The sequence below is a fragment of the Lutra lutra genome, chromosome 17 (genome assembly GCF_902655055.1).
Source record: "Lutra lutra chromosome 17, mLutLut1.2, whole genome shotgun sequence".
Classification (NCBI taxonomy): Eukaryota; Metazoa; Chordata; class Mammalia; order Carnivora; family Mustelidae; genus Lutra; species Lutra lutra.
The window spans coordinates 26,623,464-26,649,700 of NC_062294.1; the positions used below are offsets into that span (position 1 = coordinate 26,623,464).

Below are 26,237 nucleotides of genomic sequence, written 5' to 3' on the forward strand. Positions count from 1 at the left end.
CTGGGGTCTCTGGGAAAAGCTTAGGCTTTTGGGTCAGGTAGCCTCAATTGTCTGGAAGGGATGAAGATGGCCTCTGCTCCACAAGGTTTTCCTAAGGATTACAGATGTGATATATGAATGAGTATTGCTGTTCTGGTTAAAAAAAAAAAAAAAAAAAGGAGAGAGAGAGAGAAAGAAAGACAGGAAGGAAGGAAGGAAGGAAGGACAGAAAGAAAGGGAAAAAACAAGCAAAAACATGTTCCTTTGGAAAACTAAAAAAAAAAATCACTCAAATCTAAAAAACTAAAAAAATTGAAAAAAAAAAAAACCTCTATAAAAAGCACAGAAAAGTATAGGGGCGCCTGGGTGGCTCAGTGGGTTAAGCCGCTGCCTTCGGCTCAGGTCATGATCTCAGGGTCCTGGGATCGAGCCCCGCATCGGGCTCTCTGCTCGGCAGGGAGCCTGCTTCCTCCTCTCTCTCTGCCTGCCTCTCTGCCTGCTTGTGATCTCTCTCTGTCAAATAAATAAATAAAATCTTTAAAAAAAAAAAAAAAAGCACAGAAAAGTATAAAAAAGAAAATAAAAATCACCTATAAGGTTGCTAGTGGACATTTTATATAGTTCCTTCCAATCTTGTATATGTGGGCACGCATGCATATTGATCTATTAAATGAGTATTAGGAAGATCATATGACCATGCAGGCTTATCCACTTTTACAATTTAAGACAAAGATCAAATGAAATCCCGTGGGTGAAATGCTAAGCAGAGTGCATAACACTGAGTAGGGTGTCACCCAGCTTGGTCACCCCTGGCCTCTCCGCCCCCACCCTGGCTCTCACCTCTGCCTTCAGAATGCCGGCTAGCCCATGGGATGGCAGGACTGGCTCAGTGTGACCCTGGGCGCGTTAGTCACCCCCTCAGCTGTGGTCCTAAGGGCCTGCATCCGTGGCCGCTTTCTGTGTGTCTGGCACAGAGTGAGCACATTATGTGTGTCGTTCATTGTAACCCTCAGCCCAGAACTCGGAGCTTGGTTCCTTACCCCATAGTGTTGGCAAGGAAACTGAGGATCAGACAGGGGAGGAAGGCCCTGGCGGGGGGGTTGAGGTGGGGTGCAAGGGATATCCATACCAGGGTCAGCTCTCTCTCCTGTCCAGTGAGGGCAGCAATGTGTCAGAGGCTCGAGGGGATGTGTTTTAGCTGGTCCCAAATACGCTTTTGGAGCCTGCCCCCCTTGCTGTTTAGGAAGGCAGGGGAGAAAGCGCCCCCTAGAGGCGGCCTTGGTAATAAAGCCACGGCCCTGGAGTGCACCTCCTGGGAAGACGGGCACAGCCAGGTTGGCATCGGCTTCCCTTTGCTTCTCTCTGGAGAGGGTGTGAGCAAGTGCCAGCCCCAGAGACCACTGTGGAGGGCTGGGATCACCCCCGCCCCTGCCCCAGAGGTTTCAGGTGACTTCCTCAAGAGAAGCTCTGGGTGGCTTTCCGGAAGAAAGAGCACACACAGCCCCTGCCTGGTGCCAGGCCTTCCCTCCGAGTAGGTCAGGCGTGTGAGGGCGTGTGAGTCCCTCTTGGCCACGCCTGGGCCGGCCCAGACGATGGGGAAGCAGAGCTCAGCGGCAGCCCTAGCCAGGGGTCCTGGCCAGCAGCCGTCAGCCAGGGGCCTAGCATCTTACCTGTATTCTCTGTCCTGGGACAGGGCGTGGAAGAGACACCCTGGTCAGCAGTGACGAGGACTCCGGTCCCCGAAGCGCAGCCCGCCCGACCCTAGCGCAGTGCCGAGCCCTCAGTGTGGACTGGGCTGGCCCTGGGAGCCCTCACAGGCTCTACCTGACCGTGCAGGTAAGCACTGGGGCCTTCTGAGAGGTGACGGGCCGAGCCAGGCTGTGGGCCTTAGCTCTGTGAGCTTCTGCAGCTGGGTCTCCAGCAGGCTATCTGGGGAAGGAAGCCCTGACAGGGGGCCTTGAGTCTCTTTGCTGAGCTCCTCGCGCCACGTCCACCCCGAGCCCGCGTGGATGGAACAATTTGCTTTATTAGGTTATCTCTGGGAAAATCTCACAGGAGATGACAGAAACTTTTCGGCCACACCTTGGCTGAGGTGTTAAAGTGAGAAATGTGGGACCTTCTCTGAGAAGCTACTAGGAAAACAGGCAGGTTTGGGGGTAGCTGTTAATTCCCATTCGAGCACAGTTGTACGTGGGGCGATACTTGTATTTCCTATTTGACATGGGAATCCAAAGCTAGACAGAGGAATTTTGCCAAAATTTGGGTTCTCTTCTCTTGCAGTTATCATCAAGTGATTTTTCAAAAGACAAATTTTATGTATATTTGTGTATTTGGTCGTAGAGATAATACATAACGATAGTGCTAATAACTATTATTTATTGGACACGGACTTTGTACCAGGCACTGGGGCCATGTGTTGTATATCTCACATCAGTACTCTGCAATCTCAAGACCCAGTTACCGTTTTATCTGAGTTGTAGGAATGAAGTATTGGAGGCTCAGAAAGGTTAAGTAACTTGCTACTGGTCACACAGCAACCTGGGATCTGAATAGCTAAACACAACGAGCTTTCTAACATACAGTGTAAAGAATTCACAGGGCGGAGGGTGGGAGGTTGGGGGAACCAGGTGGTGGGTATTGAGGAGGGCATGTATTGCATGGAGCACTGGGTGTGGTGCAAAAACAATGAATACTGTTACGCTGAAAAGAAATTAAAAAAAAAAAAAGAATTCACACAGGGATGTGATATTTAGAAACCGAATGCCTCCTTTAGCCTTGTATCTTGGAGAAATCCACTATTTAGAGTTGGGTGTTTATGTATTTTTCCTATGTAACCACTTACTTACATTTATACAATTGTATTATTTATTTGTACACACTGTCCTGTGACTAGCTCTTTCCCTCAACAGTAAATCTTGGCGATTTCCTCATGCTTGTCCATATACAAAGAACTCCCTCATTCTTTTAAACTGCTGCAAAGTATTCTGCTTCAGGGTTTACCATAAATTATCTGTCAGTCCTCTGTATCCTTTCTGATTGCTGTGAACTCCTTAAATATCTCTGCATGCACACAGCTACAGCTTGGAGCAATGTCAGAACAGTGCAGGTGCTGCACTTTTTAAATGAATACGTTTGCTAATGTATTTACAGTGCACCCCCATGCCAGGTGCTGGCCCATTCCAGAGCAGAGAAATAGACCTGACTGCCTGCACGAAGGACCAGAGTTATTTCAGGGTGTTGTGTTTCGAAGACCCCCTGCCCAGGAAGGATAGTACAGGAGAGAGCTCACGTTGAAGGGACATGGGACGGGATGGAGTGCGGGAAACCTAGGTGCCCCGGGAGGGCATAGCCTCCCTTGCAGATGGAAGTTGTGAGCCAGGCTGGCCTGCAGCCCTGAGTCCTGATCCGAGCATGGCCTAGGGTCTCACGTGGCTTCAGAGCTTCCCGGCCCTTCTTGTGTGGTTCATGTGCAAACTGAACCAAACGGTCCTTCTTTTATCTTTCGGTCTGCAAGAAAAGCAAGTCTGGTGTGGGAACAGTTCAAGAAACCAGAGAACCCATTTTTTTTTCTCTGACTTGAGCCATTGGTAGTTAAATCGGGAGGTGGTCAGAAACCGGCCGCCTGGAATTGGGCGGTGGCTGTCTTCCTGAATTTTGATTATGGGGTGTTGAGTTGTGGTTGCTGCCTAGTCCTGGGGTCAGCAGATCTGCTGCGATTCTCTGAGAAGCTCCTGTCAGCAACCAGTTTGCATGTTGGTGTCCTTCTGGGCCCCATTATGTTTATCGGTGCTCTGAGGTCAGGCCTGTGGGGCTGAAGGAGGGACCCAGGCACTGGGGGGTGACCTGGTAGGCTTAGGGAACCGCCCCCTGTCCCAGCCTCTCCAGTAGTTAGACCCTGGGATGCTCCCTCTGGAGGCGCTGCAGGAACCACCCCCCTCCCCTGCCCCGGGGGTAAGGAGTGTGGGGGGCTGGCTGCCCTTCCTGTGGCTTGGCCAACAGGCCAGAAATAGTGTAACCTTTGCTCTGGTCGGCAATTGGAAACCCCCAGCTGCTGCCATCGCCGCCACCGCTGACAAGCCGGCTCGGGGTGGGGTGGCAGTTGGTCACAGGGTGGGGACCAAATAAAGTTGAGGGGAGTTTTCCTATGTACAAGAGATTTTGCTCACCACCCTCCCTTTTCAAGCAGAACGTGAGGTCGAGAGAGAGGGAGTCAGACATGGTGAACACCGAGGCTGCTCATGTGGCCTTTCTCTTTCTTTTCTCTGTTGGATTTGGGGTTACAAAAATAATAATACTTTAAAAATAACAAGGAGACGTACAGAAAGAATATAATGCTAACGGCTACCTGGTCTTGGGTTCTGACTGTGTGCCGGCCGCTCTGAGAACTTGGCACGAGTTTCCTGCAGCTTACCCTTCACGCCAGCCACGTTGGGAGGCTGATAACGTTTCTGTTTTGAGAATGGGGAAAATGAAGCTTCAGGGAAGGAAAGTAACTCGCCCAGAGCCACACAGCTCCCCCGAGGCACAGCCAGGCTTCACACCTGGCGCTTTCTGAACTCCAGACTCAGAGCATTCTTTTATTTAAAAAAAAAAAATTTTTTTTTAAAGATTTTATTTATATATTTGACAGAGAGAAAGAGATCACAAGTAGGCAGAGAGACAGGCAGAGAGAGAGAGGAGGAAGCAGGCTCCCCGCTGAGCAGAGGCACCCATGTGGGGCTCGATCCCAGGACCCCGGGATCATGACCTGAACCTAAGGCAGAGGCTTTAACCCACTGAGCCACCCAGCCGCCCCCTAAAAAAATTTTTTTAAAATTTTATTTACATTCAATTAATTAACATATTATTAGTTTCAGAGATAGAGTTCAGTGATTCATCGGTTGTATGAAACCCCGAGTACTCATTCCATTCCATGCCCTCCTTCATGCCCACCACCCAGTGCCCCCGTTTCCCCTGCCCCACCCCCTCTCCAGCAACCCTAGTTTGTTTCCTGTAGTTAAGAGTCTCTTATGGTTTGTCTCCCTCTCTGATTTTGTCTTATTTGATTTTTCCCTCCCTTCCTCTATGATCCTATGTTTTGTTTCTTAAATTCCACATATCAGTGAGATATGATAATTGTCTTTCTCTGACTTACTCTGCTTAGCGTAATACCCTTGAGTTTCATCCATGTCACTGCAGATGGTAAGATCTCATTTTTCTGGATGGCTGAGTAATGGTCCATTATATGTATATGCACCTCATCTTTCTCCGCTCATCTGTCAATGGACATCGGGGCTCTTTCCACAGTCTGGCTATTGTGGACATCACTGCTATAAACATTGGGGTGCACGAGCCCCTTTGGATCACTATATTTGTACCTTAGGGGTAAATACCCAGTAGCACGATTGCTGGGTCATAGAATAGCTCTCTTTTCAACTTTTTGAGGAAACTCTATTCTCTTTTCCAGAGTGGCTGCACCAGCTTGCCTTCCCACCGGCAGTGTAAGAGGGTTCCCCTTTCTTGGGGCATTCTTTCAAACAGAGCATTTGTTTTTTGTTTCAAATACAGCAGGCACAAAGACACGCACAAAGACATGTCTGTAGAGGTCCCTGGCTGGCTTAGTCAGAAGAGCACGCAACTCTTGATCTTGGGGTCGCGAGTTCGAGCCCCATGTTGTGTGTAGAGATTACTTAAATAAAACTTAAAAAAAAATAAAATAAAATGTATCAGTAATCCCCTTCCCAGATAATTTCTGTTGACATTCAAAAACAGAACACTGTAGAAGCTTATAAGACTGAAAATACAAATGCCAAGAAGAGGTTCAAAATGAAATGTAAAGGTTCCTTTCCCTTCTTCCCATATTCTCATGGTTAAGTTTCTTTTTACTCACCCAAAAGTTTAAATGAGGCACGTTTCTCCTCCTAGCTGCCATATCGCCTGACCTCCCAGAGACAACCATTGTCTATGTAGTATAGTTCCCCAGATTTTTTTTTTTGAGGCCTGTTTAATTGTCTTATCAAATGGGATTACACACTACGTGTGGTTCTGTGCTTTGGATGTCTTTGTGAGCTGCAGGGGATTTTCTCTGGATGATTCTTTCTGTCTTACCCCCTTCTCTCCCAGCCTGTCCACTAGCCTGTTCTACCTCAGCCTTCTTTGCCTCGGTTTCTCCTTGACCAGGAGATGGGAGGGAGCACGGCCTTCCCCTGTTCGCGTGGATCTGTGTGCCCCCCTCTTGGCAATCCCAAACTGGTGCTGTCTGTAGGTGGGGGCAGCTGACATCATGGGGTGGAGTTGCCCTGAGATTGTGGGGTGCCTTGTGGGGCTGGACAGCCCTGTAAATAGTGGGGCCATGGGCCTGAAGCAATTAGGCCGCTGCCTCAGTGGCTCACACCCCACAGAGCCTGCAGGGACAGCCCAGTGAGCTTCCCGTGAGAACATCCAAGTGCCCAAGAGCCTTGTTTGCTGATGCAGATGGCTGGCTGCCAATAGGAGCCAAGAAAAATGTGCTGCCACTGTCTCATCATGGCATCAGGACACTTTTCTTCCGGACCCCAGGCCTCGTTGTCCTCACCCACTCACACAGCAAGGGATGGATCCCTGGGCCCAGGGTGCTCACCAGCTCCAGGAGCACACTGTCTTCGGGCTCGGGGGACCCCCTCCGCACTGCAGGCCCCTTCACGTGAGGATTCTGGTTGTGTCTTGGCAGCAAGCCCTGCTGGACAAGGGGTGCGAGAACAAGAGTCAGGGGACGAAAGAAGAGAAGCTCCCGAAGAGGCAGGCGCCGGCCCCCAGGCGGGACTGGGAGGCCCAGGAAGCTGGTGGCACCATGAATGTAGAGAAAACAGGTAAAGCAGGCCTGCCCGCCAACCTGGAACAGCCCCCGCTGAAGCTGGCCCTGGAGGGGAGGCTGCTGTGGCATTTGAGCGGTCCCCACATTGCTGTCCTCGTCACTTGGAGGAGGCCCGGGCAAGTCCTGGCCATCTGGACATGGAACTCAGAGACCCCAGCCTGCCCACCCCTATTCCAGGGATGCCCCCCTCCCAGTGCCACCAGGGCCCCATCCAGGGATGAGAGGCCTGTGTGGGCTGGGGTTGAATTTCCCTACATTCTGTCTTTCCCCCAGTGCCTGTGAAAAGCAGGCCAACGGTGGCCGCCTCAAAGATGCCACAGCCTGTAGACAGAGGCTGGAACCCATCTCCTTTCTCTGCAGACCCATCGGGGACCCATGGGCTCTAGGACAGGGCTTTACCTACTGCCACAAGGCCAGGGTAGAGGAGCTGGTGGCTCCCTTCTTCTCTGTCCAGGATGACTGGTTCTGGAAGATTCTATGGTCCCCCTTCGTGGGGTTCCCTAGCAGGAAACCTGAGCCTAGCAGTAATGGGAAAAAAACATCCTCAAAGAGCCAAAGGGGATGGCCAAGAATGTGTGGAGAAAAAAGCGTTTTCTTGCTTTCTTCCCCCAGTCACCAGGGGTCGATTGGTGTTTCTGTCAGTTCTGTTTTCTGCCACTTCCTTGTCTGGGGTTGTCCCAGAGCTGCGGTTGCCTGTCTGGCATTCAGGGGCTGGTGCCAGGGTCTATCCACTGTGTAGGCAGACCGGCCTTGGGAAGGGGTGCACTGTCCAGCCAGACAGGTCGGCTCTCCTAATTTGTGGAGAAGAGAGAGACCAGCTCCTGTGAAGAATGGGGACTAAGTCTTAGTAGTGGGGCCAGGGCCGGCCCTCAGTGTCCCTGTGGCTGGGTGGCCGTGGGAGGCAGTGCGCAGGCAGTCTCCGACACACGCTCCCTTGTGACAACTTGCACTGACAACTGACTCACTAAGAGAGGCAGGCAGCCTTCTCAGCAGGAAGGCCCCTCAGTTCCTTGTCCCCAAGGGCTCCTTTGATCTCCCCTCTCCCTCCACTTCTGATCTCCCTTAACTTCTTCAAGGTCTTTTCTCCCCTAGCAAGTGCTCTCCAGGCCCCGTTTCAGCTCCCCTGGCTGAGCCCCTGTGCTGAGGTCAGGATGAACCCATGGTCCGGGGGTGTCTCAGAACTTTCTCAAGTGCCCTGGACGAGAAAAACGTTCCATGTCTCATCCCAGCCCTGTGGCCTGTTGGGTGACACTCACTTCTATCCATTCCTCATGGAATCCGGGCTCCTTTTCCAAGGTTGCCTCTTTGGGCAAGGATCAGTGTCCCCATTTTGCAGAGGAGGATCCCAGGGCCTCATAGGTGACAGAACTAGCTCCCAGGGCCTGGAGTCCAGAGTGTTCCCTACCTCACCACAGCAGTCTGCACAGGGCCGAGGGCTGTACTGGTCACATGCTGCTCACGGCATCCCCGTGTGCAGGCCTGGAAGCATCCATCTGACCTCACTCTCTCTAGAACAGAGAGCAGAAGCTTGGCCAAATGTGTGTGATACCCCTGCTGCGTCACATGCAGGCCCCACGGCCAGGGCCACGAGCCAGCCGGGACGAGCTTGCTCCAGCTCTCCGGGAGTCTCGAGTTGTAGCTATTCCAAGGGACTGGGAGAAAGGGAACAGCCAGCCCGTGTGTGCTTCGCTTGCTCTCTTAAGAGTGGGACCTGAGCGTCCTCAGGGTCCAGCCTCCTGGGGACAGGTCTGAGACATCCTGCCCAGCCCGGAAACTTTGTTGTGGCTTCTCTGAAGTCTCGGTGAGCGTGAGTGCGCTTGCTGCCTCCGGGAGGGTGGAAGCTGCCAGCAGGGGTGTGCTGGCCTGCCTCTCAGCTGGTGCTCCTGGGGTGTAGCGTGGGGGAGCCCAGAACCCCTGCCGCTCTCAGAGTGGAGACCTGGAATCAGCAGATGCCACTTGTCACACTAAACTCTGGGTCACTTCTTTCTGCCTCCTGGGGCTTTGGCCGGGTCCCCAACTGGGCTACCAAAGGGAGAGGCAAATCTCCGGCCCTCACAGCCTCTCCTCTGCCCCGCCCCGCACATCCCCAGCTCCTCGCAGAGACGGTGGCCTTTCTTGGTGTCCTCCAAGCAAGCTATGACATGCATCCCCGGACCTATTGGCAGGTCATGGCCCTTGATTCTTTGTCTTTGTCCTTCTGTCTGTCTGTCTGTCTCTCTCCTGCTCCTGGTGACAGGACAGTGGAAGGCCAGGGGAGGAGGAGGACTCAGGCCGAGGCACCCCGCCCCCCGGTATTTATCACTTCCTCCTGCCTGTGTGGTCCCTGTCCTCAGCGCAGGCGTCGGCCCTGCAGCGGGCCTGGCAGTGTTCCTGCTCACATGCTGTGTCTGTGTCCGTGTGTCCTGGTCTGGCTGTCCCTTGCACCTGCACACCCTCCCCTCACCTTCTCTGTGTGACAGTGACCACTCCCTGCAGAGGTCAGGTGACAAGCTGGGGAACCTCTGCCTCTCTCCTGTACTCTAGGTGGCGGCTTTGAGTTTAAAGAAATCGTATTCTCCCAAGAGCAGGGCTTTCTGGGGAGAGAACCCCAGACTCTTCATCAACTGTGGCCAGAACCGTGTCTCTCTCAGCTGTGATTCCTTGCGGCCTGGCCACAGAGAGGGGATGGCCCGTCAGACTAGGGCACATGCTTTGAGGGGTGTAAGGTGAAAGTTGCTTTCCTAAGTCCTGATCTAAGCAGTTCTGTCTCACAGAAGATGCTCACGGACGTGGCTTCCTCTAGGGCAGGCCCCGGAGCCCCTGGCTCCCCCCCCCCCCCCGAACCTTGTTGCTGCTGTCCCTGGCCCCTGTCCCACTGGCTTGCAATCCCTGCCCCATCCCCGATGGTCTGCCCCGCCCCGACGGGCCCAGCACCTCAGCTAGGGTGGGTCCTCTCCATCCTGCTGATTGGCCACTACTTTGCTCATAGGTGGGCGGCTCTTTGGCAGCGGGAGGTGCTCGAGCCTGGGGGGGCCAGCGGGTGCGGCCCCCATGGTGCATAGGATGGTGGAGGCCATGTCCCAGCTGCAGGAGGAGAAAGCCCGACTGCAGGAGGAGCTGGCAGCCATGCAGGAGAGGCTGGCCCTCCGAGACAGTGACCAGCAAGCCACCTCCACCCAGCTGCAGAACCAGGTACCTGGGGAGGACGGGGTGGGCAGACGCCACTGCCCACCATGGAGCAGCTCAGAGGACACTGCTCGGGGCCCCTGGAACCCAGTCACGGGGCCGCTGGCATGACGGACAGATAGGGTCCCCTCCCTTGGCTCAGGAACGTGTGAGAGGACAAGGTGGCAAGAAACAGAGGCCTGGGTCTCCCCTCCTGTTCCTCCTTGTACCCCATTCCTCTTGCTTCCCAGGAATGCAGGCCATGAGTGCAGGTATGTGGGGAGCTGGGACAGACAGGGTTGCTTCCACTCTGCAGCCGGGGCAGAGTCCACCCCATCTGGCTATTGGGCAGAACTTAACTGCGGAAGTCACCCCAGGGAAGACTGGGAGGAAAGGAGAGGCTGGTGTGAGTGCATGTGGGAGGAAGAGCTCTCGGGTCTACAGAAGCCAGGGAGAACCTCAGGTGTGTGCTGGCAAACACCATCTCCTTCCTTGGCTGGCCAGAGAAATGAGTGCAGACTCTGAGCCACATGCCCTCTGGGGCTCATCCTGGGCTCTCCTCCCCGATCTGCACATGGGCCCTGAGGCCCCTTTCAAGGGGCTCAGCTCCCCACCGCCCTGGTCAGCATCTGTCTTTTGTATCTGTCTGACCTTCTGCACTTCCCCAAAGCCCCCCACCCTGTCTCTATGTCATCTCTGCCTCGGATCTGTGCCCTGAACTCAGGGCCCAGGGCTCTCTGTTGAGAGGCCTGCCCTCAGGTGGAGCCAAGTTCTTCCTCTGTGGTGACCCAGCCTGTGGACCTTCTGCTTGGGGGAACATCACTGAGTACTGTGACTTGTTCTTGGTTCTAGGGAGATTATCTAGATTACCTTTAGGCACTTTTTCAATGCAGCATTTTCCCCCAGCGCACCAGTGTCTCCTCTTCTCAAAAGCTGTCTGTTCTGACCACCTGCCCCTTGGGGAGTTAGGCGGGCCTCCTTGGGGCATCCCTAGTGCTCCATGTTTCCCTCTGAGACACTGACACCGTTGTTTGCTGCCTCTGGGCCTGTCTGCCTCATTTTCGGGGGCTCCTCTAGGCAGGGTCACACACCAACTTTGTGTCTCTTTGCCTCCCGTATCACCCTTCTGCCTCCTGCCCTCAGATGTTTGTGGAGTGCCTGGTATGCGCTGGGCACCAGGCTAACCACTGGGGACATCCAGATGGGCAGGCGCGCCCTGGCCTACAGAGGCTGCGGTCTAGCATCTTGGGGAAGGCAGACATTTGTTACATGCTCACGTGTTAAGTTAGAAGAGTAATAAGGGCTCTGCAGGTGGGCACACACAGGGCATAAGGGCTTGTACCAGAGGCCTTTGTCTGGGACGTCAGGACCTGTCAGGGAGGTCAGGTACAGCCTCCTTGAGAAAGTAGGGCTGGAACTAAGGTCTGGCACAAAGCAGAGGAAGTGGGTTCTGAGCTGAGAAATCAGTCTGTGCAAAGGGACTGTGGCAGGAGGAGCAAGATGAGTACAGGGGCAGAACCACGGTTTGGTTAGCCCTGTGGGCCTGGGGGCTGGTCTAGGGCTCACACCCTGCAGGACATGCCTGGCCCGTGGCAGGAACTTAGCAGCAGCTCGTCTTTCCCTGTCCTGGCACTTTATTTTTGAAAAAGTTTTTCTTTAAAGGGCTTTACTGAAATAAAATTCACATACCATAAAATTCACCCCTTTATGGTGTACAATTTAAAGATCTTAAGTATATTAAGACGGTGATTTGACCATCACCACCATCTAATTTCAGAACATCTTCATCTCCCTAAAAAGGCCTATTTCATCAGTCTCCTTTTCCCTGCCACCACAACCCCTGGCAACCAGGGATCCGCTTTCTGTTTGTAGGGATTTGCCTTTCCTGAACATTTCATAGAAATGAAATCATAACAATACGTGGCCTTTCGTAACTTTATTTTATTTTATTTTATTTTAAAGATTTTGTTTATTTATTTGATAGAGATCACAAGTAGGCAGAGAGAGAGAGAGAGAGAGAGAGAGAGAGAAGGGGGAAAGCAGACTCCCTGATGAGCAGAGAGCCTGATGCAGGACTTGATCCCAGGATCCCAAGATCATAATCTGAGTCGAGGGCAGAGGCTTAACCCACTGAGCCACCCAGGCGCCCCCTTTCGTCACTTTAAACAAATTAAAAAATTTTTTTCTTCTTTTACTTTTTTATTTTTTGTAAAGATTTTAATTTATTTATTTGAGAGAGCGAGCACAAGTCAGGGGTTGGGAGGAAGAAGAAGACTCCCTGCTGGGCAGGGAGCCCAATGGAGGGCAGGGCTTGATCCCCAGACCCTGAGATCATGACCTGAGCTGTAGGCAGACGCTTAACAGACTGAGCCACCCAGGCGCCCCATTTAGCAAGATCTCCTTACTTTTTACAGGGGAAATGGAAGGTGAAGCATCTCAGCCTTCCTGGTGTCTTTGTGCCCTCGCTTTCCAGATCTTCCCAGCCCCTGTCCTCTCCCACCCCTGGCTTCCCTGGATGATTGGGAGAATTCCAAACGGTTCCTCCTCTTTGCTTGAGTCTGATCCTTAAACTTCCTCACTGAGAGTTCCTCACTGAAAATTTCAGGGGATGTCCCTGAAGCTCTAGGTCTCTGGGCTCCTCTTCAGAAGGTCCAACTCTGTGGCACTCTGTCCTACTACATGGGCCAGGAGCTGGGTTCGAATCCTGACTCTAGGCTGCCTTCGCACAGTGCTCTTCCTGAAAGGCAGCGTAGCCCTGGCAGTTGAGTTCGAGGGCCCCCTGGGGGTCCCCACAGACCCGAGTTTCAATCTGACGTCCACTGCTTAGTGGTCAGGTGACCTTGAACTAGTTGCTTAACTAAGGCTTAGCTTCGTCTCTTGGAATCTTTGTTTTCCTCCTGGACAGTGGGGATAAGAATGGTATCTACCTCACAGAATTGGGGGGCTCAAAGGGATGATCTTAGGGAGCCCCCGTGCCCTACAGACCAAGCTGACTTAGTAAAGGGGGCTGCCATTATCCTGCTGGGAGCTGGGCTTGTGTGGCTGCGGGAGTCTTTGGTGGCATCACCATGATCAATGTCATGGCGACAATTGAATTTACCAGGAGCCCACTGTGCTCCTTGTGGGGAGCGGCCAGACCTCTGCCTCGGGCCTCTGGCTGACCTAGGCCACAGAGGCCACCAGTCTTGACCTGGCAACCAACATGTGGCTGTGGCCAGTCTGGATGACTGTCCCCAGGCCTGGAGGACTGTCCCCAGCATTGGCAACAATAGCCCCAGGCCACATCCTGGCAACCTTGAGCTCCCTCTCCTTTGTGGATGTCCCTGGAGCAGTGGCCTCTGCACTCCCAAGGCTGCTACCGGCGGTCCACGTGCCCACACTGCACTCCCCTCTCTTTGCCCCTGAACCTCAAGGTAGAATCTTAAAAAACTGTGCTCAGAGGCTGCAGACTGGCGGACTAGATAAGCCACCAAGTACGTCTTGTTTGCCTGTTTTTTTTTTTTTTAACCATTAAAAACATTGTGATAAATACGCCTAACAGAACATTTACCGTGTCAGCCATTTCGAGGTGTATAATTCAGGGTATGAATACGTTCACACTGCTGGGCAGCCCGCACCACCATCCGTGCCCAGAACTCTTATCCCCTTGCAGACCTGAAACTGTTCCCTTTAAATACTAACTTCCTACTCCCGCACCCCGGCCCCCCAGCCCCTGCCCCCCACGGTTCTACTCTCTGCCTCGATGAATGTAGCTATTCCTGGTGCTTCATGTAAGTGGAATCACAGTATTTGTCTTTTGCAACGGCTTATTTCACTTACCGTGATGCCCCAAGCTCATCCATGCTGCGGCAAGCGGCAGGATTTCCTTTTTTTTTTTTAAAGATTTTATTTATTTGTTTGAGAGAGGGTGTGTGTGAGTGCAAAGCAGACTCCCCACTGAGCATGGAGCCCCACACGGAGCTCGATCCCAGGACCCTGGGATCAGGACCTGAGCCAAAGGCAGAGGCTTTACTGACTGAGCCACCCAGGCGCCCCAGGATTTCCTTCGTTTTCGAGGCAGAATAATATTCCCATGTATGGATGCACCACGCTTTGCTTATCCATTCATTCATCATTGGGTGCTCGGGTTGCTTACGAATGAGGCCGCTACGACCATGGGTGTGCAGATACCACTCCGAGATATTTTAATTCCTTTTGGGTAAATGCCCCGAAGTGGAATTGCTGGCTCACATGGTCGTTCTAGTTAAAACTGAGTAATCTACCGTCCTGCTTTCCACAGCGGGTTCACCATTTCACATTCCCGCCAGCAACACACAAAAGGTCCGGTTTCTCCATATTCTCAGCAATATTTGTTATTTTCTGAGGGTTTGCTTGTTTTTTTAAATAATAGCCATCATAATGGGTGTGAGGTGGAATCTTATCATGGCTTTGATTAGCATCCCCCTCATGACTAGTGTGTGAGCTTCTTGTCACGTGCTCGTTGAGCGTGTGTCTGTCTTCCTTGGAGATGTGGCCATTCGAGTCCTTTGCCCATCCTGAATTGTTTTGGTGGGGTTTTATTGTTTTGTTTTGTTTCTTTGTTTCTGTGGTTGTGTTGTAGTTCTCTCTGTATTCCGAATATTAACCCCTCATCAGTATATGATTTTCAGAGAGTTTCTCCCATTCCATGGGTCGCCTTTCTGCTCTGTTGATGGTGTCTTTCGAGGCACAAAAGGTTTCATTTCAATGAAGTCCCGCTTATCTATTTTCTTGTGGGTTGCCTGTGCTGTTGGTGTCCCATCCAAGAGAGCACTGCCACATCCAGCGCTGTGAAGGTCTTCCTCTATATTTTCTTCTAAGAGTTGTATCATTTTAGCTTTTACATTGAGGTCTGTGATCTGTTTCAAATTAATTTTGTCTGTGGCGTAAAGCAAGGGTCCAGCTTTATTCTTTTGCACGTGAATGTCCAGTTTCCCGGCACCATTTGTTGAAAAGACTGTCCTTTCCCCATTGAATGGCCCTGGCGCCCTTGTCAAAAAGCAATTGACCACATACGCGAAAGCTTATTTCTGGGTTGTCTGTTCTATTCCACTGGTCTCTATGTCTGTCTTCATGCCAATACATCATTATTTTCATTGCTGTAACTTCGTGATTAACTTCTGAAATCAGGAAGTGTGAGATCTCCAACTTTCTCTTCTTTTGCAAGTATGTTTTGGCTCTTGGGGGTCCTTTGAGATTTCATGTGAATTTTAGGATGGATTTTTCTATTTCTGCAAAAAATGTCATTGAAATTTGGGTGGGGATTGCATTGTGTCACTTTGGGTAATACTGACATTCTAACAATATGACAGTCTGTGAGCAGACTTTTTTTAAGGTTTTTATCTATTTGAGAGAGCAAATGAGTACAAGCACGGGGAGGGACAGAGGGAGAGGAAGAAGCAGGCTCCCCGCTGGGCTGAGCCCGACATGGGGCTCTATCCCAGGAGCCTGAGATCATGACCTGAACCCACAGCAGACACTTGACTGAGCCACCCAGGCATCTCAAGCTGTCTTTTCATTTATCAGTGTCATCTTTAATCGATTCCAACAACATTTTACAGTTTTAAATGTACAGATCTTTTGCCTCCTTGATTAAGTTTATTCCCATCTTATTCTCCCTGATGCTATTGTAAATGGAATTGTTTCCTTAATTTCCTTTTTAGATTATTCATTGTGTGTAGAAGCACAACTGATTTTTTTTTAAGATTTTATTTATTTGAGAGAGAGGGAGAGCGTGGGGAGAGAAGCAGAGGTCAGAGAGGGACAAGCAGGGCTCGATCTCCCCACCCTGAGATCATGACTGAACTGAAACCAAGAGTTGGCCCCTTAACCGACTGAGCCACCCAGGCATCCTGAGGAACCACCGATTTTTACATGTTGATTTTGTATCCTGTGACTCTGCTAAGTTTGCTTATTAGTTCTAGTTGGCCTGCTTTTTTGTAATCAGATTAGTTGTCAATCTTTAAGCCTTGGCTAAATTCCCACAAAAATCTGGACTTCCTATTTTGTCAGAAAATATTGGAAGACGTGGCTTCTCTGGCCTGCCATTCCCGTGTGGCACCCACTGCCTGGGGCCTCGTAGCAGCTTCTGCCTTTGGCAGAAGCCAGCGTCCTTCCTCTGGTGCCCAGCGCTGCCCCCATCTCCAGCACCCCTCCTGCCCCATGCCCTGCCTGATAGCCTCACTCAGAGACTCTGCTCTGCCTCTCGTGCACTCAGCATTCTTTCTCCTGCTGTGTACCAGGGGCTATCCTAGGCACGGGCAGTGTGGCACCCACTCAGGAGACCAATATCTCTGCCTTCAGGGGCCTTCATTCTAACAATAGAACTCATTAAGTGCTTTACGTGTATTATCTCATTTAATGTCACTTAATCCTCCAGACATCCTCCCAGGGGTGGCCTCATTAGCCCCATGAGGCATAGTTGAGACTTTTCCAAGGTTACTCAGGGGGTAGGGTGATGTCTATTTTAGAAAGCTGGGCAGTCTGCCCTGAGAACCCACGAGCTCAGCTGCCCCTCACTGGCAGAAGGACTCGGATGTGAACACTTGGCGGTGGGCAGGGCAGGCTGGATGGGGCCAGACAGGCATAGTGAGCAGTCATGTGGCCAGGAGTCGGGTGTCCTGCGAGGGGATGTATGTGGGGACAGGATGCAGTGCTTCCCAGGGATGCCCCTCTGGCCTCTGTTTCCTTGAGGTGTTCTGGATCCCAGGACCTCTTGCCCTTTCAGCTCAGCCATGCCTTGATCTTGCCATTGAGAGAGCCCTCTTTTCCTCAGAAGATAGCTGTGGTGACCGGGAGGCGGCCTTGGCGGGAGGTGGGGAGGTAATCAGCACGTTGTCTCCGCCGGTGGGGGCAGACAGTCTGGAACACAGCCCTTGGCGGGGGCAGCCCCACCCTCCTCGGAGCCTGCTTCTGCTGAGACGCGGAAATGTGGGTTTGTGGCAGACAGGCCCCAGCGCCCCGCTCCCACTGACACCCTCCGCACCGGGCCCGTGACCCAGTTTCTCTGGCTGCCGGGGAGCCTGAGCCTGGGCAGGGGTGTTGCACAGACCTGGTCCCGGTCCCTTCCTCCACCCTGGGGTTGACGTGGGCAGCCTGCCAGGAGCCTGCTTCTCCTTTGGCCTGGCTCTCTGCACTCAGGAATGTGCGTGCTGCGCTTCTGTTGTTATTCAGGGGTTTACTGAGTATCTAGTGTGTGCCAGCCACCTGCTGGGGGCGGGGCCTCTGAGGGCTAACAGAGAAGGTCCCTTCCCTCTTCTCCTCCAGATGCAGGCACCATGGCCGACTCAGCTGGGGCAGGTGTGTGAAGGGATGCTCACAGGAGCTCTCTCCCCTGGAAGGCCTTGCTCGCTGGTCTGGTGCACCCCCAGCGCCCCACTCTATGCCCTCACCACTCCTGAAGCAGAGCCCTCTGGGTGGAGGGCAGCCGTCCCACTCCTGAGCCACGCACCACAGAGTGGCTTGGGCCTGACGGGCCACCCACAGTGTTGGTGGCCTGTGCCCCCAACCCCACCCCACCCCACCCCGTTGTCGGAGACGAGCCAGGAGCCAGGAGACGACTGATACCTCTACGAAAAGAGTGTTTGACAGCCTCTTCCTCAACCCCCCACCCACAACCCCAGCCTTCTGTAGACAGTTTCTTTTGGGGCACACCTCAGGGATTCCAGGCAGAGCCCTGGAGCACCCAGAGTTCTGATTGTGATGCAAGAAGGGAGCAGGAGCCTGGGCTGCAGGCAGGCAGCAGGCGGGCCTCCTGCCCCCACCGCAAGCAAGCCCTGGAGAACCCCACTTTTGCCGCATCCGGGTCTGAGCGCCAGTGGCGTTAGGGACGAGCGAGGTCAGAGCACGCCTGCTCGGTGCTGAGGAAGCGGCCTGTCCGGGGCACCTGCTTAGTGCAAGTGGGTCTTCCTGGGGCGATTTCCCAGGGAAGGATGGGGGACAGGGGCACCCCTTTTTCAAAGGGAAATAGACCCATCTATTTCAGGATGAGGGAGTGTGAGAGGAATTCCTGTTATTTGAGACTTAAAAATTGCCTGAAAGCACGAAGAATTTGTCGGGTGTAATTCTACAGTCCAGAGACCATCACTTTTGGCTGTTGCATTCATGGTTTTGTTTCTGGATTTTTGACCTAGTATGTTGAGGGGTCTTCCTCCAGGTCAAAACTTTCGACAAACAACCACAACCACAACAGCCCGTGTGAGCACCCGCCGTGACCTACCTGACCGTCCCCCTGATGCTGGGTATTGAGGTTACCCCGGCTTCACGGCTAAGGGGTAACAGGGGGCCTTCTGCCAGCGGTCCCTCGCTCATGCCAGCTCTCAGAGGAAGGGGGCAGAGAAGCGGCACAGGCTTGGGCTCTTGTCCATTTCTTCCCTCACCAGCTCAGCTTGGGGGAGCAGAGGCTGCCCTCTCCCACTCTGGGAGACTGAGCACCTACCTGTGTGCCCCCTGTGCTGCCACAAACCACAGATGACATCTCAGCCGTGTAAAATGGGGAGCTGTGATACACCCTCACCCCCTGTACCTGGCTGGCCCGGCGCCTGCAGGCAGCGGACTTCCTTAGCTGTTGCTTAGTAATAAGAACCCAGAGCTTCATGGCCCTCTGGGGTAAAACCCACCTCCTAGCCCCCCACAGAGTGAGTCTGACTCCCTGGGCCTTTTCAAGGTGAGCTGCGGTCAGATACAGTCATCACAGAATGTTCTGGAAGAAGATGTCCAGACATACCCTGAGGAACACTGGTGCCAAAGTCTTCAGCTGTGTTTTTGGGTTACTTCCTAAGAGGTTCCTGGATGGAGGCTGATGTGGAGTCGGGGTCTGGGGCCTGCAGGGAGGGCAGTCAGCAGAGGGTGACAGGGTATGCACCCCCTTCTCTGCTGGCCCCAGCTCTCCAGCAAGGCAGACTGGGAGCTGGGGGGGGGGGGGGGGACAGAGGTCTGAGATGTGCCCTGGTCCCTGGTAGACCTGTCTCCACAGGCTGACTTGCTAGGAACCCCCTGAATGGAAGAATCTAGGTTCTAGGCAAAGACCGATCTAGGTTTTATAGTGTCTGGAGTTTATACAATTTGGGAGCCCTTTTAAGAAAAAAGAATATAAAGTTACAAATACCTGAGTAGACAGAGGCCACGACAAGGGCCAGTGCAAGGCAGGGGTCCTGAGGGTCAGCCCGAGTCTGGCGTGGGCTCCGAGTGGCGCAGGGGTCACCTCTGCTCTGCTTGCTCCCCAGACTTTTCTGAGAGCCTGGGCTCCCTGGGTCTTGCGTTGGGTGAGGGCGCTGAAGGCTGTTGGGACAGGGCAGGTGCCTCTCACCTGGAGTCCCAGGCATTTGCCCTGATGCTTGAACACAGGGAGGGCCAATGGGGGTTGGGGGCTGAGAGATCAGGCCTGGGTGTGGCTGGAGGTGAAGAACAAGGCTCACCATGACCGTGGCTTTGTGCCGGCAGGTGGAAAACCTGAAGGAGAAGCTCATCAGCCAGGCCCAGGAAGTGAGCCGCCTCCGATCAGAGCTGGTGAGGCTCGACACCATCATCCCGAGGTGGGGGCTGTTGGGGGGCTGACCCGGCCTTGTGCAGTCTGACCCTTCCAGATGGGGTGCGGGACCCCATCTCTGCAGAGCCCTCATGTCCAGCCCGGGTGGGGGCCAGCAGACTGCCAGTCGGCCCCGAATACTTATCACCACTCACTAGGCCCTCGGAGGCCGTGTGACCGCCAAAGGGAAGGAGGTTACTTCTCGTCTGCTGATGTAAAAGAGGAGTGTGAAGTCTGTGTATAAATACGACTCTCTTGTTACTTTCACACTCAGGAAAATAGAATGAGAGGGGTGGGTGAAGGCCGTCCCTCCAGCTCCCCTTCTCTCCTCTGTCTTCGCCTTATGTCCCTCTTGAGTTCCCGCTCTCTTCCCTCCCTTGCCCGCCTTTCTTTTTCTTCCTCTCCTATTCTCTCCCCTACCCTTGCCCCCCACCCCATCTCCCTGCTCTTTGCTGCCAGGGTCCTCCCAGGCCCCATGCGCCCCCTGTGCTCTGGCTCTCTGCAGGGGGGCACGGACTTGGAGAAGCACCGCGACCTGCTGGTGGCGGAGAATGAGCGGCTGAGGCAGGAGATGCGGCGCTTCGAGGCTGAGCTGCAGGAGCTCCGGGCCAGGCCGGCGGCCCCCTGCTCGGGCTGCGAGCACAGCCAGGTGAGCGGGCTGGCCTGGCCCCAGCTGCTCCTGCCAGGCTGGGTCCCTACCGGCGAACCCGGTTCCTCACTGTGACCCCTGCCTGCTTGTCTGCCCTTCCCTCTGTCTGCTGCACACTTGTCCCGGGCCCCACTCCCGACCGCCTGCCTGCAGGAGAGCGCCCAGCTCCGGGACAAGCTGTCGCAACTCCAGCTGGAGGTGGCCGAGAACAAGGGCATGCTGTCCGAGCTGAACCTGGAGGTGCAGCAGAAGACCGACCGGCTGGCCGAGGTGGAGCTGCGGCTCAAGGACTGCCTGGCCGAGAAGGCACAGGAGGAGGAGCGGCTGAGCCGGCGCCTGCGAGACAGCCATGAGACCATCGCCAGCCTGCGGGCCCAGTCGCCGCCCATCAAGGTGAGTCTCTGGCTGGGGCCACATGTGGGGCCCTTGCTCTCTTGGCCCCTAGTGCCAAGGGCAGGGCTGCACCTTGTCTTGGTGAATGAGTAGGGGTGAGTGATTGGAGGAATCAGTCCAGATCTGTGCTCTGTCTTGCTCCCTCTCCTCCCCCTTCTTGCTGTCCGGGGCACGTAGTAGGCATCTGGCCCCTGAGGCTTGACGTGCCTGCACCTGCCAGGCATGGGAATGGGCATCGCAAGATTCTGCCCTTGTCTGGGCCCTTCTTGTTTGCTCCGTGCCCAGTCTGGGGCCACAGCCAGGCTCTTGGTGGGCTTCCCGAAGTGAGAGGATTCCCGGAGACCCGGCAGCATCCTGGAAAGCCGGGACCTTGAAGCTCCTCTAGTTTTTTTCCTGGGTGCTCTGGGTGGGATGTCCCTGAGGGTCCCCTCTCAAAGTCAGCTGCATCTCAGGGCCCCCCCCCCAAGGGAGGCCAAGGGACCCTCACACCTCCATGTGCCTGTCCCTTCCTTCCCTCTCAGTACGTCATCAGGACCGTAGAGGTGGAGTCATCCAAGACCAAGCAGGCCCTCAGCGAGTCCCAGGCCCGGAACCAGCACCTTCAGGAGCAGGTGGCCATGCAGAGGCAGGTGCTGAAGGAGATGGAGCAGCAGCTGCAGAGCTCACACCAGCTGACCGCGCAGCTCCGGGCACAGGTGCACAGGCTGCTGGGGGGTGCTTGGGGCTGGAGGAGAGCAGGGGCACACCCAGCTGGAAAGCCAGAGGTGGGCCGTCAGTATAGTGCAGTGGGTCAGCCCTCGGGAGGCCCACAGACCTGGGTTCCGGTTCCTCCTCTGCCGGCTGCCTGTGTGACCAAGGCCAAGTTTTGTCTGTGTCTCAGTTTCCTTATCTGTAGAATGATGCCCTCATGGAACCCACCTCCAGGGGGCGCTCAGGGACATAATCCCAAGAGTGTCCTTGCACAGCCGCCCACCACCCCCCTTGGCCACACACACATTCTGGGAAAGGGAGGCCTGGTCACCATTATAACATATGCTCCCCCCACTCTCCTGGGGCCTATGACTTGTGCACCTGTTAGGTGCCAGGACCCAGGTGTTAGGGCTAATGAAGGAAAAAGCTGCATGGAGTCTTTCGGAGAACGAGATGGCCATCTGCCCCTCTCCTGTGTGTGTGTTTGTGTGGACGTGTGGGGGGCACTGTATGCCCACGTGCATGTGGGGTAAGGCGTGGGGCTTCTTTTGGGCACCCATCCCTCTCCCTCCCGAGCCCCACACTGAGCTTCTGGCCTGGGCCATCAGATCGCCATGTATGAGTCTGAGCTGGAGCGGGCACACGGGCAGATGCTAGAGGAGATGCAGTCCCTGGAGGAAGACAAGAACCGGGCCATCGAGGAGGCCTTTGCCAGAGCCCAGGTGGAGATGAAGGCTGTGCACGAGAACCTGGCAGGTGAGCCAACTGGCCGGGCCCTGCCCCGCCCCCCTTCCCGCAGCCCCTCAGCCTGTCCACCTTGCACCTCTCATGTCCCCCAAGGTGTCCGGACCAACCTGCTGACTCTGCAGCCAGCACTGAGGACCCTCACCAGCGACTACAATGGGCTCAAGCGGCAGGTGCGGGGCTTCCCCCTGCTCCTGCAGGAGGCCCTCAAGAGCGTCAAGGCTGAGGTGAGTGCAGTGTGTGCCTGAGGGGGTGGGGAGGAGGCTCGGAGAGGCCCCGAGCCCAGTCTTCCATTCCAAAATGCAGCAAAGCCCCCCTAGGCAACAGCTGTCCTACCCCTCATGGGGACCGACTGACAGACTGGTCAGGGGCACGTATTTTGGTATCTGTCTTATGACTCTTTATTTTTTATTTTTTAGAGTGGGGGAGAGGAGGGGCAGAGGGAGAATCTTAAGCAGGCTCCATGCCCAGAGCAAAGCCCAACATGGGGCTCGATCTCACGACCCTGAGATCATGACCCGAGCCAAAATCAAGAGTCAGACGCTTAACCAACTGAGCCACACAGGTGCCCGTGTTTCTTAGGACTCTTTAAACCAAGCATGCAGCATATATCCTTATATCTCAGACATGCTACGTATATTATGTCGGTTTGTTTTAATTTTCTTAAGCTGTTCTCATACAGCATGAGAATAGCCAGCGTCTTTGAGTGCCTCCTACGTGCCAAGCCTTTCATAGCTGTCAGCTCCTTGAATCTGTACCATGGCCCCGCAGGGTAGAGAGACTGATATATTTTGGGAATAGAAAATAGTTCTTTTTCTGTGGAAAAATTATGTCAATAACACATGGACATGGTAGAAAGTTCAAACTGTGCAGAAGGTCATCAGATGAAGAGGAAGGGCCCCTCACTGCCGCCCTGGACTGCACTCCCCAGAGGCAGATGCCCGTCAGGATCTGAGCCCCAAAACCCTGTGGACACACTCCCTTCTGCCCAACAGAGGGGAACATTGCATGTGTGGTCTGCATTTTGCTTCTTTCCCCTATGAAGTGTGACTTGCAGATCGTTACCGCCCAGGTGCTACAGATCCACAGATTAGATGGTGTTATTTCCATTTTACAGATGAGAAAAATGAGACGTGATGACCCAGCTGGTTGTCTTAGGTCCCCCAGCTGCTCAGGGGTAGAGCTGGAATCTGGCTCCAGTTGGGTCGTATTATTACAGCCAGGCACTGGTGGTGGGGAGTGAGGGCGGAGTCCTGGCTGTTTGCTTTGTTAGCAGGGCGACCTTGACCCTCGGCTTAGTCTCTTTGAGGCTCAGTTTGTTCCTCTCTAAAACAGTGGGGGCAGCTGCACCTCTGAGCAGAAGCTGTTGGAAGGAGTTGACAGGTGACAGCGCACCTCAAGCTCTCAGCTCGGGGCAGGAGGGGGAACAGGCCAGGGAACAGGCCGGTTTGGTGGATCCAGCCCCCTAGAGCGCTGTGCATGCCCCCTCTCCCCAGATCGGCCAGGCCATCGAGGAGGTCAACAGCAACAACCAGGAGCTCCTGCGCAAGTACCGGCGGGAGCTGCAGCTGCGGAAGAAATGCCACAACGAGCTGGTGCGGCTGAAAGGTAACTGCTGCGGTGGGGGTAGGGGGTGGGGCCGGGGGGGGGCAGGGGAGGAGGCTGGGGGCGCCCACACAGGGGTCCCACCTGGCTTGGAGCTGATGCTGGCCCGTCCCCCTACCCCCCCCCCCCCGCCCCAGCCCCACTCCCTGGAGCCTGTGCCCTGTCACTAGGGGCTCCTGTACCTCCCACTTTCTGTAGATGAGGGAACCCGGGCCCAGAGAGGTCAGCGAACTGGCTCAGACCCTCATGGCTACTGAGTGGCCCACCTTGGATCTGGACTTGGATCCGTCCAGCTCTGAAGCCCTCCCCCCAGTGCCTGTGGCCCTGAGGCAGGGAGGGGGTAACAGCAGGGGGAGGGGTGCAGAAGCCCTGGGTGGTGGATGGCTGGAAGGCCGCTTGTTCTGACCCAGGGCCAGGAGGAGCCTGAGAATGCTTGTTCACAGCACAAAGGACCAGGGGTGGGGGGTTGCTGTTCCAGACACTGAGATGTGGCCGTGGGCCCCCAGATGCTGTAGCTGCCCTCACAGGGCTCACTGCAGCTGGGGGAGCAGACGGTGATCTGTAAGCACCCAGAGAACCCCGACACTGCCCTCTGTTACTGGGGCGGGGGAGGGGCTCTAAGAGCCCCTCTGTGTCTGACAGTCGGGGATGTTGCAGGGCTTCCTGAAGGAGGCAAAGCCATGGCTGAGGCCTGGATAATGGGTTGGGGTGTACAGGTGAAGGGGAAGGTGGGGACGTGCTGGCTGTCGTGGAGAGTTTGTTCTTCTTTCCGGGAGCATTGGGATCTGGCGGAAGAGCTTGAAGCAAGAGGATGGCACAGTCTGTGCCCCCAGGACCCCCCAGAGCTGCCTTGTTGCCTGTCCTCATTCCATGTGCTGCTTGTCCACCTGCTGTCTGGTTCTCTTTGCCCATCTGGTTCCCAAGCCCTGTTCGGGCATCCACAAAGTCCTTTTAGAACGACAGAACAAGTCCCTTGGCTTACTGGGACCCATACCCCTCATGGAATAAAGAAAACTGAAGTTCAGAGATAGTGTCCATTTGGTATCCCACCCAGACTGGGTGCAGTGCCTGAGCCCCACAATTAACCTTTTCTCCCTGTCCCCAACGTGAGGCTCCCACTTTCAACCGCTTTGCCCAGGAAAAAAGTGTACTGATGCATGAATTCATGGTGGTGCGAGTGACTGACAATAGAGCATTGCAGGTGGCCTTGCTCAGAAGGCTAGGACACCAAAGCATCCCAGTGGGGAGGCAGTCTGGTCTTGACTGTATGTACCTTACTCTCCTCCCCCACACAATCCAGGGAACATCCGGGTGATTGCTCGTGTCCGGCCAGTCACCAAAGAGGATGGGGAAGGACCTGATGCGATCAATGCTGTGACCTTCGATGCTGACGACGACTCCATCATCCATCTGCTGCACAAAGGAAAGCCTGTATCCTTCGAGCTGGACAAGGTCTTCTCCCCGCGGGCATCACAGCAGGACGTGAGTGTGGCCCTGTGGGGAAGCGGACAGAGAGCGGTGCGGGGTTGCTGGGTGGGGTGGGGGCACACAGGGAGAGATGAAGGGGGCATATACAGAAAGAAATCTAAGAGTGGGAGAGACAGGATGGAGAAGCTTGGGGTGCTGGGATGCCTTGCTTCTTCCACTGGAGGTGAGAAGACAGTGGGAAGATAAGGCTGAGAAGCCTCTGCTGAAAGGAGATTCAAGGACAGCTTATGGCACCTCCGGGGTTCATCCCACCCTTACAGCCCCGCCCACTCGGAGGCCCCTCCCACCCACGTGCCCATGCCCACCCATAGCGCCCCGCCCACTCGGGGCCCCGCCCACCCCATATCCCCTCCCACCCCATATCCCCTCCCACCCACCTGCTCATGCCCACCTACGCAGCCCCTCCTACACTCACAGCCCCGCCCACCCACCTGACCCTGGCGGTCGTTGCTTTTACAGTCCGGAGCACCGGGATCCATCCCACAGGTATTCCTAGGACTCCGCAGCTGTCCCGTGGAGCCCTCAGCCCGTAAGAGCCACGTGGTCTCAGCAGCGTTCTTCTCTCCTCTCTGCCAGGGCTGACCGGCCAGACCTGTCCTGCTTGTACCCTTCTGTCCCTGTGCTTGGCGTCACCTTTGCCCCGTCCTCTGTGGGCAGACAGACAGGCTGCATCAGGCGCCAGGCACATGCCGGCCTCTGCCTTCATTTTGCTGAGCTCTCCTTCAGTGTCGGAGAAGCTGGAGGCTGGGCAGCCCTTCCTCAGGCGCTGGCTGGCAGGAGGCACTGCCCTGTCTTCCCTTCAGTCTTGACAACCCGATTTCCCACTGAGGTCTGTTGTAAGGGGCCTATTTAGTCATAAATTCTTCCACTGTGAGCCGCTTGTAGGTCACAAGATGTGCTGTATTACTGCTGAGGGAGAGGGCCATCTGGGGAGCTGACAAGACTTAGAGCTGGGGCGGGGGGGCTCTTGGAGGGTGGGGCTCGCCATCTCATCCCACGTCCCCTCCCCAGGTGTTCCAGGAGGTGCAAGCCCTGATCACCTCCTGCATCGATGGCTTCAATGTCTGCATCTTCGCTTATGGCCAGACGGGTGCCGGCAAGACGTACACGATGGAGGTGGGTACCCGCTGCAGGGGGCAGGAGTTCGGCCAGTGAGGACCACCCCCCTG

General features: G+C 54.7%; 1 protein-coding gene across 8 annotated transcripts in view; it reads left to right on the plus strand.

Moving 5' to 3' along the window:
- KIFC3 (kinesin family member C3) overlaps window positions 1–26,237 on the plus strand; it is a 52,243-nt gene that overhangs the window by 20,310 nt on the left and 5,696 nt on the right. For 4 of the 8 annotated variants that reach the window (XM_047712251.1, XM_047712252.1, XM_047712254.1 and 1 more), the window contains 12 exons: window positions 1,673–1,815; window positions 6,668–6,806; window positions 9,780–9,982; window positions 19,415–19,480; window positions 20,005–20,148; window positions 20,302–20,541; window positions 21,063–21,236; window positions 21,840–21,987; window positions 22,072–22,202; window positions 23,472–23,583; window positions 24,881–25,062; window positions 26,080–26,184. In XM_047712251.1, coding sequence (XP_047568207.1) covers window positions 1,673–1,815; window positions 6,668–6,806; window positions 9,780–9,982; window positions 19,415–19,480; window positions 20,005–20,148; window positions 20,302–20,541; window positions 21,063–21,236; window positions 21,840–21,987; window positions 22,072–22,202; window positions 23,472–23,583; window positions 24,881–25,062; window positions 26,080–26,184 — 1,787 coding nt within the window. Of the gene's footprint in view, window positions 1–1,672; window positions 1,816–6,667; window positions 6,807–9,779; window positions 9,983–19,414; window positions 19,507–20,004; window positions 20,149–20,301; window positions 20,542–21,062; window positions 21,237–21,839; window positions 21,988–22,071; window positions 22,203–23,471; window positions 23,584–24,880; window positions 25,063–26,079; window positions 26,185–26,237 lie in introns of all 8 variants that reach the window. The other 4 variants (XM_047712255.1, XM_047712258.1, XM_047712253.1 and 1 more) reach the window with 3 other exon arrangements.